Source organism: Cavia porcellus, unplaced genomic scaffold (assembly GCF_034190915.1).
Source record: "Cavia porcellus strain 051 isolate PalLab524CR breed Dunkin Hartley unplaced genomic scaffold, mCavPor4.1 scaffold_32, whole genome shotgun sequence".
Classification (NCBI taxonomy): domain Eukaryota; kingdom Metazoa; phylum Chordata; class Mammalia; order Rodentia; family Caviidae; genus Cavia; species Cavia porcellus.
Genome location: NW_026947515.1, coordinates 12,557,628 through 12,578,055, shown reverse-complemented (window position 1 = coordinate 12,578,055; position 20,428 = coordinate 12,557,628). Strand labels below are relative to the sequence as shown.

Genomic DNA, 20,428 nt, shown 5'->3' with positions numbered 1-20,428 from the left:
ACAACCTTGCTTTTAAATGCTAGATTCACAAAAATCTATACTTACAAAACTAATTTACGGGCCTACAAGGAGCAGGATAGCTCAATGGTAGACCATATGGCTAACTTGCTCAAGGCCCTGGGTTCCAACCCCAGTATCAAAATCGTTTATAAGGCAATTCTAATTTTTATAAATGGTTTTCACTGAAATTTTTTTATTTCCTCGAGGTAGCTTTTTGGTGTACTTAAGACCATACTGACCTCATTAAAATCCATTCACTCATTTGATTTAGACAACACACTGATTTCAGCTGCAGGGCCAGGCTGTCTGTAAGGAGCAGGCAGCAGTGGCTCACCTAGAATATTCCCAACCCTTCTCTCACCCTAGAAGTCGTTGCCTTGTGATCAGCAACCACATCCATCCTGCCTTCCCACGTTCCTGCCTCTCGGGAATGGGACAGATCAGCTTCTCCCTGGTTCAGAACTGCTTCCCTGCAAGAGCTGAAGGGTCCCTCACAGACAGCACCCTCTTATCTAGCATTGCAAGCTCCTGGGAGACTCAGCCTCACAAATCTGTGTCAGCATTGGGAAGGCACTGGGAACTTCAGATGCTCCACGAAGAAAGCTCTCCTGGTCAAGGGGCATGTGCTGATGGGCCTTGGAACACTACTAGGAATGAATCCAGCCCCAGCACAGAGTGGCCAGGCTGGTCCTGGAGCTGGCAGCCTTAACCTTCCAAACACACTGCCCCTCCCTGCATGACAAGTGTCCTACTTCCCAATCCTCCCCTACTGCTGGGACTCACAGGCTCTCCTGGAGTCAGAGTCCTACCACTCATGAATTTGGGGGGCCCTTCCTCACAGATTTCCATGTCCTTCTACAAGCCTGTCCCATTCCTCAGGAACTACTCTGTGTCCTCCCACATCAGGGCTCTGCTTTCTGACTCCAGCAGGTTCTGATCAGCTCCTCCATGGAAAGAGGTGGTTTTCAGACTTCAGCCCATGTTGAAATCCTCAGGAGGGCTGTGCATAAACTGCTGGTCTCATCAGTGGGCTGGAGACCTGATAATCCGCATATCTAAGCAGGTTATCATTCAGTGCTGCTGCTATTGGTGCAGGGAGTCCACTGAGAGCCATCCAAGCACTTTATAAGGTGCCTTGTTGGGTACAGATGGACAATGCTCAGCTGGGGGAACTCTGGCCTGTGCACCTGGTTCGGGCAGGAAGCGGGATTTGCACCGATTAGGGATGTACCCGCTGCCGATCTAAGGCAGGATCTGTCACTGGTGTTCCTTTTGTTTCTCTCAGTAAGTATTTTCTTGGTCATTTAACTTAAAATCAATTCAACCTGTTTATTTGTTGTGTATCTATTAAGATTTTGTTTTTACAAAAGATTTTTTATTTAGTTACAATGATGTCTTTCTAGAAATATATTCATTTAAACTAAATTGGCATAAAGTTGTTAGTAATATTCCCTTATAATTCTTTTCTTTACAAGTAGTAGCAATAGAAATTTTTGTCTTACTGCTTTTCTAGATTTTATTTTACAAAAGTCCAATCTTTGCTAAGTGTTTTTTTAATTTTATGACTCTTAAACAAAGAACTAACTTTTGGTTTCACTGATTTTCTCTGTAGTTTGTTTCAATGATTTTCACTCTAATCTTTTACTATTCCTACCTTCTGTTTTATTAAGGTAGAGTTTGTTCCTTAATGGTTTCTTAGATTGTAATATTAGGTTACTGATTTATTCCTTCTTTTCCAATATAGGCACTTAAAACTATATAGTTGCATTTAACAAATTTTGATACGTTGTTCTCATTAAGTTCAAACTATTTTTATATTTCTATTGTGATTTATTCTTTGACCCATGGGTTCCAAAGTGTGTTAAATTTGGGGTTTTCATTTGTTTTTCTTCGTTTTTGTTTTTTGAAACAAGGTCTCAGTATACAATCACTGGTCTATTAACTCATGATCCTCCTGCTTCAGCCTCTCAAGTTCAAGTTCTGGAATCACAGGTATACCTCCCTGTGCCTAGTTCCTGGTGTTTTCCTTCTGGTAATGATTTCTAATTGTGGATGGTCAGAGAACATACTTTATGTGAAGTATGTTTATACTGCTAGGTATGGTAGATATTTCTAATTCTTTTTGGTAGGTATTTTATATAATTCTACTGGTCAGAGAAAACATTATGTATGACTTCAGTCTTTTACAGTTTAATGAGACTTGTTTTGTGGTCTAGCAAAGATCTATTCTCAGGAAAGTTTTGTGTGATTTTTTAACCAGCACAGATTATCACTGTGCTGGTTTTTGGTACCTGCTCGGACTAATCCTGTGACTCCTGCCACCTCTACAATGTGCAAGTGCTGATCTCTCTGCTCAGTGGGTTCTTTTCTTTCTGCAGAGCTTCTCATTCAACCAACTACTGGTCAGCGACTGTAATCACACAGCTCTGACACCTAAAATGGTTCTCTCTCTGTGTACAGATCCATGTGTGGGCTGGAGGCATGTTCAAAGCTGAAGCTGCTTTCGTGTTTGCCCCAGTTTTTACTTTCTTCTGGGTCCTCCCATCTCTTCTGCCCACCTGCACTGCCCTGTCCAGAGATAAACGGGAGGTCTAGACCTCTCTGGTCTGTACTACTTACACACAGCCTCCATGGCCCATGGATTATGTCATGGATTCTGTCTGCAACCTCAGTTTGGCAGGGTCACCTTCCCTTCCTGTGTGCTTGTCTTTTTAACTCACAACACTGTAAATTGAGCTTTCCCAACCTCAGCACTACCGCCATTTGGGACTAAATAATTTTTTATCATAGGAAGGTTTCCTTGCTATCAGACGTTTAACAGAATTTCTGGTTTCTACCCACTAGATGCAATGGCACCCCTCCCGTTGTGATAACCAAAAGAATGACTCTAGACATTGCCAGATGTCTTCTGGGGAAGAAAAAAAAATCGCACCTGGGTAAGAAATACTGATCCAGAGTTCATCAGTTACAACTGGGAAGAAGTCTCATTTTAACAACAACAAAAAATCTATCATCCATGATACAGAACTAGCAGATTCATGCATAACATGTTTCAAAGTTCAAGAAGCGCACGTCTCCACTCAGTGCACCTACTTGCTCACCCAGTATGTGAAAGCAAATCACAAGCCACTCCCCACCCTTCACATAAACAAAATTAAAATAACCCAATAATCTGCTAGCAAACAGTAGTGCTGCCTGAACATCGGCTATGCCCATAGCTCCTTAGTCCATTGGATCTGGGATCAAGTCAGGAGAAGAATAATTAACCAAACAGAGCAGTGCTAGCAGTGGCTTTCTGCAGAGCCATTCTCATTTGTGACACAAGACATATTGTACTCAGATGGCTGCAGGCAAGGGCTGCCTAGCTCATATGGGATGACATCTTTGCTTGTCATGTGTGGGAGACAGAATGGCCCCCAAAGACGTCCACATCATAACTGTCAGAACCCATGAGTGTGAAACGGCAAATGGAACTCGGCAGGTGTGACAAGCATTCTGAGATGGGGAGGTTTCCTGAATTATCCAGATGGGCCCGATGTAATCCCCAGGGCCAGAAGAGGAAGGTAGGAAGATCAGAATTGGAGAAGATGAGAAGACAGAAGCAGAGACTGGAGTGATGGGGGCCATGAACCATGAAATGAAGGTAGCTTCCGGAAGCCAGGAGATAGAAAATGAGATTATACCCAAGGCCCTCTAGAGGGAGGTAGCTCTGGATTTCAGCAGCGAAGCCCCTCCTCTATACTGTAAGTAGCATATTTCTATCATTTTACATCTGCAGTCATTACTACGGCATTGCTTGGTCACCAATTCTACCTTTTACTGTCTAGTAGGGCAGTAATAGTGCCACATGAAACCTGAGTGCTGAGGAGCTGCAGGGATCTGACTTCTTGTGATAGACTCATCCAGGAAGAAAGCCGAGTAAGAGCACTCACACTAGCGCTGGCAGAATTAAATGAAGCCACATGATGTAAGCTGCTTGGCCTCGGTCTCCTCGCTACTCACCTTCTTGCTGTGTCTGTGGCAGAGCTGAGGGGCACTGGGGGACAGGCTGTGCCATGCGGAGGACATCATCGGCCTCCCACTGGGCACCATGTTGACCTCAGTCATCAGAATTAGCACATTAGGGTTGTATAATATGAGGAAGCTTCAAGAGCCCACGATTGTTCTCTGACAGGCCAACAGGCCTCTGGGTAGGTATCTGGCTTCTGTTCTCCTGGCACCTTTGTGGTCTATACCCCAGAGCTGGAAGCTGCGTGCAAGGGAGGTGACTCAGCGGCCCTGGCTCAGGACGCACACTGCAGTGGGTGCGTGTAGGCAGTTAATTAGTGCTCAGCCAGAAATGCCCAGAATGCACCAGGCTTTGGCAGGGATGAGCTGGGGTGCACCTGGGTGAGGTGGAGGGTGCACAGAGGACTACCTCAGCCTCAGCATCTGTTCCCGACACTGTAATTGGGCAGTACAAGAATACTGCACAGCTCAAAGAGGAACACAAAAGCAAACTTCTGAGCCCACTGACAAAAGCAAAAGGCTTTTATTTTGGCCTCCAGGATTGGTCCACAGGCTTGAGCCTGGCTTGACCAACTGACTGGGAGACACTTTCCCTAGGATTCCCCTGCATCAGGCACAGCTTGTACTCAGTCACAAGGCTTCCGGAAGCTACCTCCATTTCATGGTTCATGGCCCCCATCACTCCAGTCACAAGGTTGTACTCAGTGTCCACATGATAATACCACAGCCTCATCTTTGCTGGACAGATTCTCCACCCGCCCCAGAGCTGATGTGAGTGCTAGCACATGTGCAAACAGGCAGAGTGTACAGGGTAACACTCCATCACCTCTCATCCAGTGCACTATGCCCTCATCACTGAAGTAGTATGCTGGTTCCCCATAACCCTGAGATCTTAAAGGTCTTAAGACGGTAACATGACCAGCCAAGTGTTCAATGTACATTTTCAAAGTCATACATAAAAGTTACACCTGACACAACACACATCATCATAAGGCAGAAACATTCATCTGGGCTTAGTAATAAACTTTATTTGTATATCAAATTCACAGTGTTAAGATACACATACTTCCTCCTCTCCTCGGTCCTGCCTGTGAATAAGGCATTTTCCTATCATATGAGCTTTTGTTCTTAGGGCGCTGGGGTTAAGAACCAGTCACAAGGCCTAACAAGGCAGCCTGGTAGTTAACCTAGGTCTCCAGGTCTCCAAAGCTCTTCCCCGTCCCTTGGATTACTGAGTTTGCTACCATTTGCTGCTTCTGCCTACAGGCAGCTCCCCTGGCAGTACCTCGACAAAGCATTGAAAGCTGAGTGCCACTTGGTCCTCACTTTTCAGGACTCTAGAGACAGCTTCCTTCCTGCAGCTCCTACAAGCAAATGGTCCTTGAAACAGCCAGGGGGCTGCCCTGAGGAAGCCTCAGCCACACTGGCGATAGAGATTATAATCCAAGTCCTGGCTCCTAGATCCTAGGCAAAAGAGCTCAGAAACAGGAAACAAGTGTGTGGCTAGCTACCCACTGTGCGTGTTTAGTTGGTATGTTGTAGTCCATGTGATTACATTCATCAAACGGGGCGTACCCATGTGCATGACAACTCTCAATTCCTTTTTTCAACCTTCTCCCCTTCTTTGATTTTTGGGATACATATACAATTTTTTAAAATACACTTTAGTGCATGATCACACCCCTCAGTTCCTCGTAGGGTCTTGGTACAAGAACACAGCATTTCACAACCCCTCCCTTTATTATTAACCTTTTTCCTTCCCCTTTCCTCTTTCCATCCCTTTCCTATAGGCCAAAGATCCATCTTGCTATTTCCTACTGTCTATTCACTTTGCACTTCAGCTATATATTGGGGTTCTCGTGGAAGAGAAACCGCGATATTTAAACTTGTGTCTGCTTTATTTCACGTAACATTATGGTCTCCAGGAGCATCCATTTTCCTACAAATGACTCAGGTTTGTCCTCGGCATAGTAGTAGTACTCCATTGTGTATAAATACATTTTTTTATTCATTCATCTTCCGATGCAAATTTAGGCTGTTTCCAGATTTAGCTATTATGAACTGTGCTGCTATAAACATGAGTATCTGCCATTGTAATACGATGTCTTAAACACCTTAGTGAAGATACCTAGTAAGGGAACAGCTGGGTCAAATGGAATTTCTATTTGTAGGTTTTTAAAGATTCGCCATACTAATTTCCATAGTGGTTGTAGTTTATATTCCCATCCACAATGAAGGCTTCCTTCCAGCCTTTTCAGAATTTGTCATTGCATTTCTTGGACACAGCCCTTTTTTGGAGATGGAATCTCCATTCATTTCTGTTTTTGATTGGGTCTCTGTATTTGAGGGGATCTAATTTTACTGTTTTTCATATTTTCTAGGTATTCGTCTTTAATCTGATTAGCTGACAAAAACTTTCCCAATTCCATGGCTGTCTCTTCACTGCTGTCTACTACACATTTCTACACACACACACGGTCCATCCTACAAAAGCACCCATGGGATCCAGTGCAGAGGGACTCTTAAAACCACTCTTCAAAATAAAACAGACCTTCACCTAGTAGTACATTCAGGTGAATTTGTGGCAACATTCAGAGATCTGAACTGTACACACAAATCTGTTGTCTGATTGGCTTTGTTCTTTTCTGACCTGGATTTCTCTTTAAAATATAGCCCATCAGAAGAGTGAAAACTGGAAATACCACTGTTATAACAGCTTCAAATGAAAGAAGTCAAATGAAATCCCAAAAACCAGTTACATTAAAACTTGCTTCTTGTTAGGTGTAGTCTGCTGCCCATCTGTCCAGGAATCTGTGCAGAGCTCTGAGGAGCAGCTCAGGTGGCCCTGCCCAGGCAGTCCCAGGTGCCCCCGCAGGCACAGGTGTTGGGAGGTGCAGGTGGCCACGTAGCTGCCCGTAGACCTCTCTTCCCACCTTCAGTTTCTTCTTTCCACCAGCACTTTCCCATACCAACTGAGAAACACTGGCTCGTATTCTTGTTCTTCAGCAGTGACAGGACGCAGAGGCTCAGAACTCAGACCATTCTGCCTCACTGTACTTCGGATGGCATTCGGAGCCAAGCCAGACCCTTGGATGGTTCTGTTTCAGGCCAGGACTGGTGAGCATCCTCAGACTCAGCGGTGAACCAGGCCACACCAAGCAACCTCACACAAACTACACACAATTGCATGTGTAAGCCTATGCATACTAACACACACACACACACACAATAAAAGCCTAAGAAAATTTTGCCTAAGAATATAAAATGAGGAAGCATGATGAAGAATGTTAACAAATGCAACGTTTGATAGATAAAAGAAAAAAATGAGTTTATATGAGTGGAGAAAGCTTATACACAGCTGGGCATATCTGAGGATCTGCACTAAGAACATTATTAAAACTCACACCAATTTTATAAAATACATTGTATTTATTTTGGAACAGAATATATTAGTAAACAAGCCAATAATTTAGCTTAATTAGAAATTATAATGTATAATTTAAGATATTAAATGCAAACTCCCAAATTTAAATTGTAAGAAACTTTATGTTTGATTATTCTGTTAGAACCTCAGTTTAAGGGGTTTATTCCCAAAGTAGGCCAGTGATTGAATTAGTGACTCCTCAGACCATGATAAAGACACAACATACTTTAGGCAGACTTAACAGAACAAATTATTCAACAGTGGATTTTACATTCAATGAAGTGAGTTACAGTCTCTCGCTGAGTAAGGCCCAAAGTCTCTCTCCAAGCCTGCAGAGGGGAACAGAAGTCCCTGCAGTCTAAAGCACAGCGCTGTCCAGCAGAGGATGCCATGTCCTGCGGGCCCCCTGGCACTCCCTCAGGTCTTGGCCATATCAGGCTTTGGTGGGAAGAATTTCTTACTTGCTCAGGAGATCCTCTCACCATTCTCCTTCCTTTTCAGTTTGGCCAACTGAATTATGGTTATTCTCCAAATTTCTCCTCATAAGCCAGCGCCTCCGTGCCCCATGAGGCTCTTCAGCCACAAAGCCCTACTACCCATGGTCTCTTTATCTGTGACAGGAATGACGCCCCCACTAGGCTGATTTATACAGAAAGCGATCTTTTTGAAGTTTAAAAGAGTAAAACTGACTTGCATTGTGCTACAAAAATGAGAAACTTGAAAAGATTTGTCCTTGAAAACCTACTAACTTATAACTTTAAGGTCCTGAGAGACAAGTGTTTTTATAACGACTTTTATTAAAGCACTTGAAAAATTCAAGTTAGGTTGTAAAACATGTATAAGTGTTGCTTCAACACCATATGAGTAAGAGACAATATGTGCATGAAATAGGCTAAGATCTTCTAGGAAGCCTAATGATTTATACGATGCTTTCAGTGCTACTGGTCACAAAAAATATCTGTGAACAGCCACACCAAAAACCTTCCAAGTGACAGAGGAGGAAAAAGGAAGAAGACCAAGTCTGCCTAGAGAGCCAGGTTCGGGAGGTCAACTCTTCAAGTCTCACTGGCGAGGGGCAACCCCTAATATCCTACATTTCTTAAACTGAGACAGTATCTCACTATCTATAGCTCAGGCTGGTCCTGAACTCACTATGTAGCTCAGTCTGGCCTTGAACTCACAGAGACCGTCCTGCCTCAGGCTCCCAAGCACTGAGATTACAGGCATGCGCACCACATCCAGACGTGACAAAAATGATTCCTTCATGTTACATTTTGTGGGCTAAATTTATTCAGAAAGACTATTTCTGAAATTAAAAAAAATTTAATTGTACTCTACAGAAATGAGAAAAAAGATTTGTCTTTGAAGAGCCACTAACTTGCAACTTAAAGACCAACTGCAATGCCTCAGACCTCAGAGGGAGCTGGGCAGCTCCCACCTCACTTCTCTGCACTACCATCACTGGGGTCCCTGGAAGTGTTCAGCTCTTGAAAGCTTCGACAAATAATGGCACCGCACAGCAGGTGATGAGGTATCCGACAAACTGGGCCCTACGAACTCAGCAGTTCTGAGACTTCCGTATATGCCCAAAGAATATGGATTTTATTTCACACTCATTGCCTCCCAGCACAATCAAGATCAGGGCCTCAGAATACACTCATTATTAGGAAATGCTGAGATGTGGCTGAAATGGGAAGTTTTATTAATGGCGAGTGGCAGTAACCTTTAGGTTTGATCATACTGAGTTCACTTATTTCTGATTTTGACACCATTTAAAAATTACTGGTTCATTAACCACTGAGTATAGAAATAATTCAGTAGAGGCAACTAGGAGGTTAACAGGATCATTCTTTAGTAGTACACAACCTGGGAGAGAGAAAAAAAAGAGATCCAGGTTATTCTATTGATTTAAAAACACAGCCAACACCAACGGTGAAACAGGCGCTGAGCACAGGGACTCTAGCAAAGACACGTTTGCTAAGACAGTCTGAATGCACTACAAAGAAAAGTAGCGTACATATACCCCTGAAAGGTCTAAGTGTGTTATGACCTGGAAACCAAGGATTCTGCCCTTCCTCAACAATAAGAATACAGATAGTGATGGAGGCCACATTCTGTCCAAAGTCAGTGAGATAACATCAGGCCAGAGATGGGTTAAAAATACACTTTTACCATCCTGGCACTGTAATTAGGAAGCTAAAGTCTCCACACGATTTTGGAAAACTGCTAAACAAATCTGCAAAATTCAGAAGTGGTAATCCACCTGACTACAGCTGGTGAAATTTCACTGCAACCTCAGAGGGCAGCGGTCTTTTCTGTCAAGAGGCCAGTGACATTTACCAACTTTAACCCGCGATGGTTCTCCACCTTTTAAAACCCAGACCACGGAAAACGTTTTCCCGTAGACTGTAAGTTTTATAAGAACTTTACTCTGTGTATTTATGTCCCAAAGCCATTCTAATTCTTGGAAATTCATAAAATTATAATCACTGCTGGGGGTGTAGCTCAGTGGTAGAGCACTTGCCTGGCATGCAAAGGCCCAGGTTCAATCCCCACCACCACTGAACAAACAGATCCAAACACATAGCAAAATAAGTAAACTATGAAGTATAAAAAAGCCACTACAGAAAAAATATTCATAATTATAAGTTGGCCCCTTGAACTATCTCATAATACTGGAAGAAAGAATCTAAGATGTTCACAACAAAAAGAGCAATGATAACCGTGTGAGGTGACAGACATGCCAGTTACCCTGCTGTCACTGCAAGCTGTATACAGGTGCACTATATCCCATGACTGCAGACAATTAGCCTGTATCAATAAAACACATTTCTAAAAAGACTGAATAAATACATAAATCTAGATTCAGTCATTTACTTAAAATAAAAAGTGGTTTCATAAAAAGATTAAAAGCTTAGAGAAATTAGCAGAAAAGAAGCAAAGAAAAACAAATCTGCATATGGTCCCAGAATGAATAGGGGAAAAATATCAACAACATAGACATCAGCTAACAATGCAAGAGGAGAGGAGAGCCGAAAGGGACCTGAGACATCCCTGACCCCACCCTCATCTGCAGCTAAAGCCCAAGTGACTGCTCAGAAGGGTCTGACGCAAAGTCACAGTCAAGCCAAGAATCAAACCTCCATATTTTTGTTGCCAGCTAAGTGCTGTTACAAAATGTGACTTCTCCAGGCCCTAGAGGGAAAGGCCCTGTTTGCCAAACTCCACAGAACTCGGCTTGCCTAGCACAGTTCACTGCACCTAATAGGCTTAACATGGACTCAGCCCCATCTCCCACACTGTCCAGGGGGTGTGTATCAAGCCACAAGATCAGTGTCTCCAGACAGGCCAGCAATGATGAAAGACCTAATAGTGCCTCCAGTCACACCCCACCCTCATGCAGATGGACAGCAGGAAGCTCCTGAGCTCACACCAGGCCTTCTGTTTGCCTCCACGAATTCCCAAGTCAATTTAAAAAAAAAAAAAAATCAAAACAACAGAGATTTTTAAAGAGCTCATTGTCTAAATGGCTACTCTGGATCTGAACTGGCTGGCACTTCCTCCAGCAGAGCTGAGTAGATGAGGACCAGGAAGGAGACTCCACACAGCCATGCATTGTCTGGAAGTGCTGCGGGGCTGCCACACCACTAGCCCTGCACGTTTGTCTCACATTCTTAGCAACTCACTCTCCTCCCCCACTCCGCCATGAGTAAACTGAACTTTAACACTGACACTCTGGGCCAAGGTCAGAAATGTCTACCCACAAATGAATTAAACATTCTCAGGTTGAGTGTGGTATGCACGCCTGTATTCCCAGCACTCGGGGAGGCTGAGGCAGGACTGCTGCGAATTCAAGGCCAACCTGAAGTGCATAGTGAAACCCTACCTCAAAGAGACAAAAATAAGTAAGTAAGTAAGTTAAACAGTCTCTGTTTCTGTTTTTTGGGGTTTTTCTGGAATGATCCCTCAGCCTGTACAGCTGTATAAAAACAAATTAAAATAAATAACATGCCCCAAAGTGGCCCATCTTACACACAGAAAAAATAAATAAATATACAAACAAACAAGGAGTTCCTACCTCACTCTTAACAGACAGAGCTGGGTTTTGAAACTTCCTGTCCATCATTGTTTACTGGACCAAAGCCGTCTGTGAACTACCAGAGAGAGCAACTGGGCCTTTGTCCTCAGCACAGCTTGGTATCTCTGAGAAAACCCAAATGATTTCAGATGCACCCAGAACCTCCAATTCCATATAACCAAAGCTGTAACACCGTAAGTCCAGCCAGCACCCTCTCAAATTTTAAACAAAATTTACAAGTTATTTCCATCGCATATTTGTTTCCTCCCTCTCCCATGTCCACTCTTCACTGATGTTGTCAACACTTTCTATGGGTCTCCTCAGCCCCCGGCTGGCTGAGGGCTCCTAAAGCATTCCACTTTAATTTTCATTTTCACAGAGCTGCTAGAGATTTATAAACTGCAGAGAGAAGGCAACTCTCACAAGGGCCTCTTTGGAAGCCCACTTCTATAATAAGCAATGACCAAAGACAAACTATCTCACAGCCAACTTTGGAGGAAACACTCAAGCCAAATAAAATTTCCCTCGCCAAAGTTGTTTCACCACTCTTCACCAACCACAGGACTCTCTCCACCATCCCCACAACATGCTGATTACGTGTGCATGCAAGGAAAAAACCTAAAAGCTAGCAGGGAAGACTGACACCAAAAGGCACCAGACAGCTGACCACTGAGGACCCTGTAAGCAAAGCTCTTCAGTGTTTTAAACTCTGAGAACAAAGGTCAGCAAACTTAGTCTGTAACAACTTTGGCTCTGTGGGCTACTGAGTCTCTGTCTCAACTCTCCCATGACAGCAAGAAAGCAGCTGAAGATATGACAAGACGGCTGGCTGTGTATCAGGAGCTTTATTTACTAAAGCAGGTAGCTGCCAGCAGGCCGAGTCACCAACCCTGTCTGAAACTAAAAGCTAATGTAGAGTCTAGAACGGTAGCGAACCTAAGACACATGTGTTGTTTTTAAGACAAAAGATGCTTATATATGGGTTGTTTTTTCTAAAGGAAAACCTCATAGGTTTCATCGCAGTGTTGGCATTTTGCAATGAGTAAGTTGGTTTTTGGCTGCAGTTTGGGCTCTCGTCTCTAAAAGGTTCACCATTGCTGGTCTAGATACAACTAGTTTATACAGTAAAGAATCTCTAGAAAAGCAGTACTTTTGGCAGTGACTCAGAAGCTGGCAACTCACGAGGGGAGAGGACTCCTCACCTTGAAGAACACGGCTGCCACCGCACACAGAAACGTGAGCATCAGGAGCCCGAGCTTTCCTCTGCTGAATTGCTTCAGCAGCAGAAACTTCGCCAGATTCACCTTTGACTGGCTGTTGGGCGGGTATCTGAGTTTGTTGGCACCTTCTCTCTTCAAACTTTTTAGTAAGCAGGCACGATGATGAGAAAAAGTATCAAAACTGTATTTTCCATGATACGCCCCCATCCCACTGGCACCTGAAATAAAGCAAGCAGACAAAACAGGCTTCAGGGCGGGTGCTACAGGCCACCTCTTCACCTCAGCAGGAAGCCGCTGTGTACATACACTGCTGCCTGTGAGGCACCAACTCAGCTTCTCCACCACGGTCTCTTCTGAGGAAATCCTTCCAACTCTATCCCTGGCAGGGTCAACAGGCTTTCAGCCAGGATATTTTCTCAGACAGGGTAAGACTCTGCAGTCTGTCTGGGACTGGGGTTCTCTATTATGCCAGGGACTATGCTAAGAGTTTAATTGAATTCTCTAGGATAACTTTCACAACCCCACTGTTCTGGCATTATTAGTCCAGTTCCCAGAGCAGAAAGGAGCTTAAAGGATCAGTTAACCAGTGCAAGGTCGCATCCCTAGTAAAAACTGAAGCCAGACTCTGAACCCTGCCCAGTCTGACTCTCAATTCAGCGTGCTCTTTTCCCGGTTTTCCATGGTCCCAACTCACCCACTGCTTCCCCGCCCTGTGCAGCTACAAAGACCCAGATGACAGGGTTAGGCAGCTGCATAACAATAAGCAAATGAAAACCTCTGCCCTCTAGGAAGCCAAGCTCTGGGACCACTTTCACTTCCCTAACCACTGTCTGCACAACGACTGACAGATGCAAGGGGAAGAAAGGGGAGCAGTGTGCTGGGCAGGGGAAATGACACGGTGGTGGAAGGCAGGGGACCAGAGGCGTGGGCAGCTTACTGGGACTGCGCAGATGTGGAAAGGATCATTCAGGAAGCAAGGTGGGGTGGAGAACGGGTCCTGAGACACCCTAACCCTAAGGGGAGAGAAGAAAGGGTAGGAAGGGACTGGGGGGAAACGTATGAAGTGCTGACGGAAGAAGAACTGGGTGAAAATACTTAAGTGGAAATGAAAAGTAAAAGATCAGCAGGAACCATAAAGTTTGATGGCTACAACCCAGCTATTATAATGAAGAGGTGAAACGTGTTCCCCACAGGACTCCACATTTTAATGATATAACTTTTTCCCAAAATAACTTGTTAAATTTAAACAATTTTAATCAGAATCCAGCAGGATTTTAAAGGAACTCTTTGCTTTGAGTAGGAGGAGGTCAGGAGTGATTTTAAAGTTCACATGCAAGAATTAATTTAGTTAATAGTCAAGAAAACACTGAAAAGTACCAATGAGGGGCCCACTTTAGATAGGTAAGCAGTACCGTCCCTGAGGAGCAAACTACTGGACAGGACTCGTGGGTTTCAGAGATGGGCAACAAATGGGCAACTCAGGCTCAGTTCCTGGCTCTGCTACGAGTGATCTCTAAAATGCACGCACTCAACACAGGACTTAATACGCGTAAGAAACGCTAGCTACAAAGCTAACAAGCACTGTAATTAAAACTGTGGCACAGAGAAAGACAAGCTAGAAAGATAATGAAATGAAAGAGAAAACCTTACGATTGACCCAAGTATATATTTTATTGAGTACAGGTGACTTATTTTTAAAAAATGGTCCCACCACAGATTACTCTTTGGGGAAAAAAAAGTGTAGATTGTTACTCATGAATTATTCCAAAATGAACTCCAATGTTAAATGTAAAAGAAAAAATAGAAAATTCAAAGAAACTACAAATGAATACTTACATAATGCCGAAGTAGGAAAGAGCTTTCTAAACCAAATAGGAAGCCAAAGGTCTCATGGGTTTGACTATATACAAGTTTCAAACTACAGTTACAATGAAAGATAAAAAACAACCTGGAAAGAAATATTTGTTACAGATGAACAAGAATTTTCTTACTTATAAAAAGGCACCTCATATGTCAATAAGGATATCAAGTAAAGGCCATAAACAGAAAATCATTTGAGTACTGTAAAAGTCCAACCTCACTAATAAAAGGAGTACAAACTAAAATGAGAAGTTTTACTTGTCCAATAATTTCATAATGGATAACAGTGTTGGAGAAATAAATTGCTATAGTACTCAATGGAAGTACAAGGCGATGTATCTCTAAACTACATGCCAAAACGTTAATAGGGTTTACACCTCGAAAGGAACTGCATCTTCTTCCCTACAACATTCTGTGACATTATGTTTGCTAACTGCTTGTACTTTTTGCACTTAGGTATGATACACTGAGAATTCAGAGTCAGGCGTGGTGCCACATGTGCATAATCCCAGCAGTTGGGAGGAGGCGGCAAGATCTCCAGGAGTCCAAGGCCAGCCTGGGCTATACAGTGAGCTCCAGGCCAACGCGGGCTATACACAGAGACCTTGTCTCAAAAGCAAAAAATAAATAAATTCAAGGCCAGCGACACTACACAGTGAGGTCTTGTCTCAAAAACAAACAGAATTAGAAAACAAAAAGTTTCATTTTGGACAAAAAAAAAAAAAAAAACCCTTCTACTGTGTCTATTGTGAGACATTTTCCAGACGATATAAGCAGAGATTACACAAGTATATTGCATAATACTTATAATGCCAAAAAGATTAAAATTTTAACAATCTAACACTGGAACTTGGTCACAAAAATGTGGCACATCCTCCTAACGTAATGGCACACAGTTCCCAAGATCACACATGGGAACATCCACACTGTCCCATGTCACATGCTTGGTACAAATCAAGGCACAGTGAGATACCATTTTGAATACTCAAGTATCCATGTATGGATGTGCGAGACAAATCATCTTCACACAGTGGCATAAAATTGGATTTTTAGACTCTTCTGTCTTCTCTAAGATTTCTTAAGAAGGCCTGTATGGCTTTTATATTGGAGGAGGAGGTTAAAAAAGGAGGTAAGGTCGACAGCATCACATGTGACCTAGTCCAGGGGGAAATGGACTGCCAATCACTTAGGTTTACAATTAGGGGACACTGGTGATGACTTATGGACACTGGTCAGCTGGACAACTCTCTTTGAACAAAGAGCAACTATCTCCACTTTGGCTAAAGCTAGCCCAGCTCCACGTCCTGATACATACAGAGCTGATGGCTAAGCCGTTACCTCTGCCCTCCAACGGCTCTAAGCAATGTGAACAAGGCTGGTTGAGGTGCTGATGTATAATCCTTGAAGCTAGGCAGAAGTTGCTGTTTCCCTGCCCTGTGACTCCCAAAACACGGTTGAGCTGGGCAGGATGAATACCCATGGCTTCACAGTTGTCAACTGAGATCAAGCCCTGAGAGATAAGACACTAAGACTTCCCAGGGCAGAAAAGTTTGCACATCAGAGCTGAAACACCGCTCCCCAAAACATTAGCTGCTACCTTAACTGTGTTATGCAGATCAGTCTTTCAATGTATCTTTCTCTTTACATATTGCAGAGGTGCTTTTAGGCATTGTATTTCCCACCATTCTCACAGTCACTCATCCTCAAGCCACTCCCTTCTTCATGAATTATTAAAATCCAGGCTGGGCCCTAGGTCGAGACCTTTGTTCCAGAGAACCATTACTTTGGCTGAACTTAGGACCCTGTGGCTCCCTCCCCATTACTATAAATATGTCTTAATCTTTAGTCTCACTGTGGGTTGCACTGGAAGTGGTAGATCGGCATTAACTCATTAGAATTCCAGTAATTTTTCCACGGGCTACAAATATAAACTTCCCCGACCGAGAGGAGGTCCAGGAAGGGTTCACTGTAACGACTTGGGAAATGAGACGTTTGCTGCAGTGCACAGGGGGGCCAGGGTCCTATGGGAAGAATTCAGGACCTACAGACAGCTGACTGCCATCAAACCTTTCAGAATGTGGGCTGTAAAACTGCAGTTACTTCAGCCAACATCCCCAGAATCATTCTTGTTCATTCCCTCTCTCCTCCCCATTCACTCTATCTGGAAATCCTGTTGCCTGACCCCCAAAGGATCCCCTCCCTTTCCACCTCCTCCAGCTGGGATCCCGCAGTATATGCCAACCAGTCTGTCCACATCTGTCTCTCCCTCCTGCCAGGTACTGCACCGTGTCTCAGCAATATGCTTACCTCCCAGACAGGGACCTGAGGCATGCTCAGGCATGAGGCCAGGGTTCCCTAGCCATGGAATAAGGTTTACTTTAATCAGGGTTAAAACAATGGTCCTGGAGGGATTTTAGAGAACATGGCGGACAGATAACAGCAGCTACAGAGGCTCTCTGAAAGACTCGGCTCAGAATTCAGGAATGGTGCAGAGTAAGGAGACATAAGCAGGTGGAGATATGCTCTGCTGACCCAGGAACGAACTGGGCTGAGAGAAACCAACTTGGAATGCAGTCCTGGTGCTAGAACAGGAACAGAGGGGCCTCAGGGTGCAGGCTGGAGCCCGCGCCATTGGAAGCCACGATTTGGGTTTCCCGCCGCGCGGCGGCTGCATCTACATCAGCTCAGCAAGGAGAGAGACGCGCGGAAGCTCTGAGAATGGGAATCGGCGAACCGAGTCGAAAACAGGACGGGCGAGAGCCATGCACTGACTTGTGGTGAGGTGAGTGAGAGAAACTGACACTCTTCCACAGTTTGACTCCAGCGGAGGACATTCTGGGACTGGGCAGACTTGTGGGAGCGGGGCGCTGCGGCGACTTCAGCCACGTATTCCCCTCTCAAGCGGGATTGGTGAGAAGTGCCTAGCCTACGTGACGCTGCTGGCGGACACCCAGTGGGCTAGCACAACCCAGATCCCAGAGCCTGAGGGTGGCCTGGAGGGGCGGGCCCCCGAGTAGGCTGCCTGGTCTGGAATTTCCTGCTGTGCTGCGGTGGGCGGGAACACCTAGCCGGCGCGCAATTCGATCAGGCTGTGGCTGACAGGGAGGGAAGCTGGGCCTCCTATATAAGCTTGCATATATAAGGAACAAAGAATATGGGAAGAGGGAGCAACAAGAAAGGCTCCTCGGCCCCCAATCCCGAGAAACAGGCAATAGCGGACACCGCACCAATAGACATAAAGCGCCATCTAGAGAGCCTCAATTCAGGAATGAAGTTATTAATGACCTGAAGCTAGAAATAAGCAGAATAGTTAGAGAAATGCTAAGCACCACCCAAGAAAAAACGGATGGTGGAATGGAAGAACAGAAAAAGAGGAGAGAATTGTTTGATGGAGAAAATAGAGAAAGCATAGAATACGTGAAGCAGGTACAAAGGGACTACCAGGAAACTAAAAACTCTATCGAAAATTGGCATAACAGCTTGAAAGAAACTAAGGACAGACTATCTGAACTGGAGGGCAGACTTGTAATATGGGAGAATGAAATGAAAAACTTCGTAAAAGTAACAAAGAAACAAACAGCAATAATACAGACAAGAAGATGATAAGAGGATCCATAACTTAAGGATTAAGAACATAAAAGAAGAAATAGGGACACAAACAAATGAGCTACAAAAGCTACTTACAGAAATAATCCAGGAGAATTTTCCTAATTTAGCAAAAGGTAAAGATACTCAGATGTATGAGGCGTACAGGACCCCAGCTACCTACAACCCAAACAGAGCAACACCCAGGCATATAATAATAAAAATTCCAGAAATTCAATACAAGAACAGAATATTAAAAGCTGCCAGAGACAAGAAACAGACCACTTACAAGGGAACACCCATCAGAATTACAGCAGATTTCTCTGCACAAACCATCAAATCACGAAGAGCATGGGGGGAAATAATTCAAGCTTTGAAAGATAATAATCTCCAGCCAAGATTGAGATATCCTGCATAACTGTCCCTGGAAATTGATGGAAAAACAAGGTGCTTCCAGGATAAAGAGGAACTAGGGGAATTTGCAACCACCAATTCAACTCTACAGAGAGTATTGCAGGATATTCTAAAAAAAAGAAAAATACAAAAGAATCCAGAAATAGTGGCGGGGAGGCCACAATGAATGGAGCAGAGAACAAAATGAAGAAGACAAACTGACAACTAATGACAGAAAAAGAGCTCAACAGAAATGAGGCAGAGAATATTGGATGATAGGAACAGCTATTTTGGAGAAAATGACGTCTTAATAGATAATACTGATTTATTATCATCTTGTTTTGAAGTCTCATCTAGCTTTTGTTCTTCTGTCTCCATTGGTCTAAACAGGTTGTACCTTATTGGATTTTATTATGTACGATAGTATAAGCAAAAACTTTCAAAGACAAGGAGATTATACAGAAACCATTGTTCATTTTCTGTTAGTTGATTCTAAATACCCTGTAATGCTGTCATTCTCTTAAATGGTTTTACATTGTTTTGATATATTTAATGCTACAGTATACGAAGTTGTACTCAAGGAAAGAGACAATATGGTAACTACTTTTATGTCAGGATTATCTTGTGGTGAAACACTATTCTGCTTAAATGGTTATGTTTTGATCTGTGCTGTTTTGCTGTTATGCCTTCTTTTATCCAATCTCCACTCCATTATTTACTTTTTTATTTTTATCCTTTTAATTAAGGGAAAAATAAATAAAAATAGCAGGATATATTATAGTAACCCACTTTGACTTTCCATTATCTTGATTTAAAGCCCTGTATTACTCTCACCATCTTGTTTTTGACTGATGTCCCCCTATTCTGCATTGCTTGATAGTACCAGGTTCAAAAGTTTAGGCAACAGCTGTGAAGATAGTGAGATTCATTATGACGCCCATTCTCGATGACTTTTATCTACTTTTGAAGACCTACAATGTCTCCAATGTTTTGGTTTTGTCGGTTTTGTTCTTTACGGTTTTGTTCAATTTTATTATAACTGATGATATAGGCAATTCTATTAGAGATAGCAGGAGGCATTATGGTAACCATTATTGATCACCTTGTATTATGCTTTTACATTATCTATTATGTCCACCCTTTTGATTTGATTGACTCTGTTCTGTTATGTCACATTTGGTTCTACTCCTTTCCAAAAAAGTAATAAGAACTGTGGGAGTAACAAAACCCAAAATGTGTAATTGTCATTGTACAAAAGAGAGGAAAAGAAAGTGCTCTAAATGATATAACTGCATGTATATTTAAGTGTATAAGATAGAAAATGATATCACTGAGTTTTATTGGATCATTGAACAGAACTGTTTGCAGTATCACTGTTGGAATGTCCACTTTACAAGCTTTAATTTTGTGACTTGAACAATTATTTCTAAGATGACAATATGTAATCCATTAACTAGTGATTTCCTACTGTTTATTTTTTTCTGTAAATCTGTATAATCTTGTACCCTTTCTCTGCTTTTTTTTTCTCCTTAAATAAAATTTAAAAAAAAAAAAAAAAAACAATGGTCCTGCCAAGCTGGGCCATTAGACCCATAAAATAATTTATACTATTACGAATGCAAAGAATAAAGACTTTTAAAATAGTTGCTCACTATTAGAGGAATTTTTTCAGATTGGTCATTTTGTAGAATCTCAACTAAGTAGCAGCAAAACCTACCACATGGGTCTCAAAGGAGAAATAAAAAGGCAAAGCAAGCATCTCAGAAGGGGAAAGCGAAGCTGGTTACATCCCAAAGGCAATGGCCACAACATGGCTGTGTCCACCATGACTGACTGACAGTGTCTGTCCTCCTGCTCATC

General features: G+C 43.1%; 1 protein-coding gene and 1 long non-coding RNA gene across 7 annotated transcripts in view; one reads left to right on the top strand and one right to left on the bottom strand.

Moving 5' to 3' along the window:
* Positions 1 to 444: 444 nt before the first annotated feature.
* On the top strand, positions 445 to 7,275 carry LOC134474437 (uncharacterized). Of its 5 annotated transcripts, none has more exons than XR_010045323.1 (5): positions 445 to 1,284; positions 1,914 to 1,992; positions 2,845 to 3,743; positions 3,828 to 4,190; positions 6,390 to 6,788. It is a non-coding gene; the product is annotated as an uncharacterized LOC134474437 (long non-coding RNA). The 5 variants fall into 5 exon arrangements; XR_010045325.1 differs by lacking the exon at positions 6,390 to 6,788 and adding an exon at positions 7,015 to 7,275 and having other exon boundaries at positions 446 to 1,284; positions 3,831 to 4,190; XR_010045324.1 differs by lacking the exon at positions 6,390 to 6,788 and adding an exon at positions 6,965 to 7,275 and having other exon boundaries at positions 446 to 1,284; positions 3,831 to 4,190.
* A 142-nt stretch (positions 7,276 to 7,417) lies between these two features.
* The window catches only part of Aldh3a2 (aldehyde dehydrogenase 3 family member A2), a 28,518-nt gene continuing 15,507 nt past the window's right edge, over positions 7,418 to 20,428 (bottom strand). The window contains exons 9-11 of one of the 2 annotated variants that reach the window (XM_003465231.5): positions 12,713 to 12,948; positions 11,511 to 11,635; positions 7,418 to 9,298 (exon numbers count right to left, since the gene is read on the bottom strand). In XM_003465231.5, the coding sequence (XP_003465279.1) occupies positions 11,555 to 11,635; positions 12,713 to 12,948 (317 nt within the window). In that variant the 3' untranslated portion in view covers positions 7,418 to 9,298; positions 11,511 to 11,554. The remainder of the gene's footprint in view (positions 9,299 to 11,510; positions 11,636 to 12,712; positions 12,949 to 20,428) is intronic. The other variant, XM_005001649.4, reaches the window with a different exon arrangement.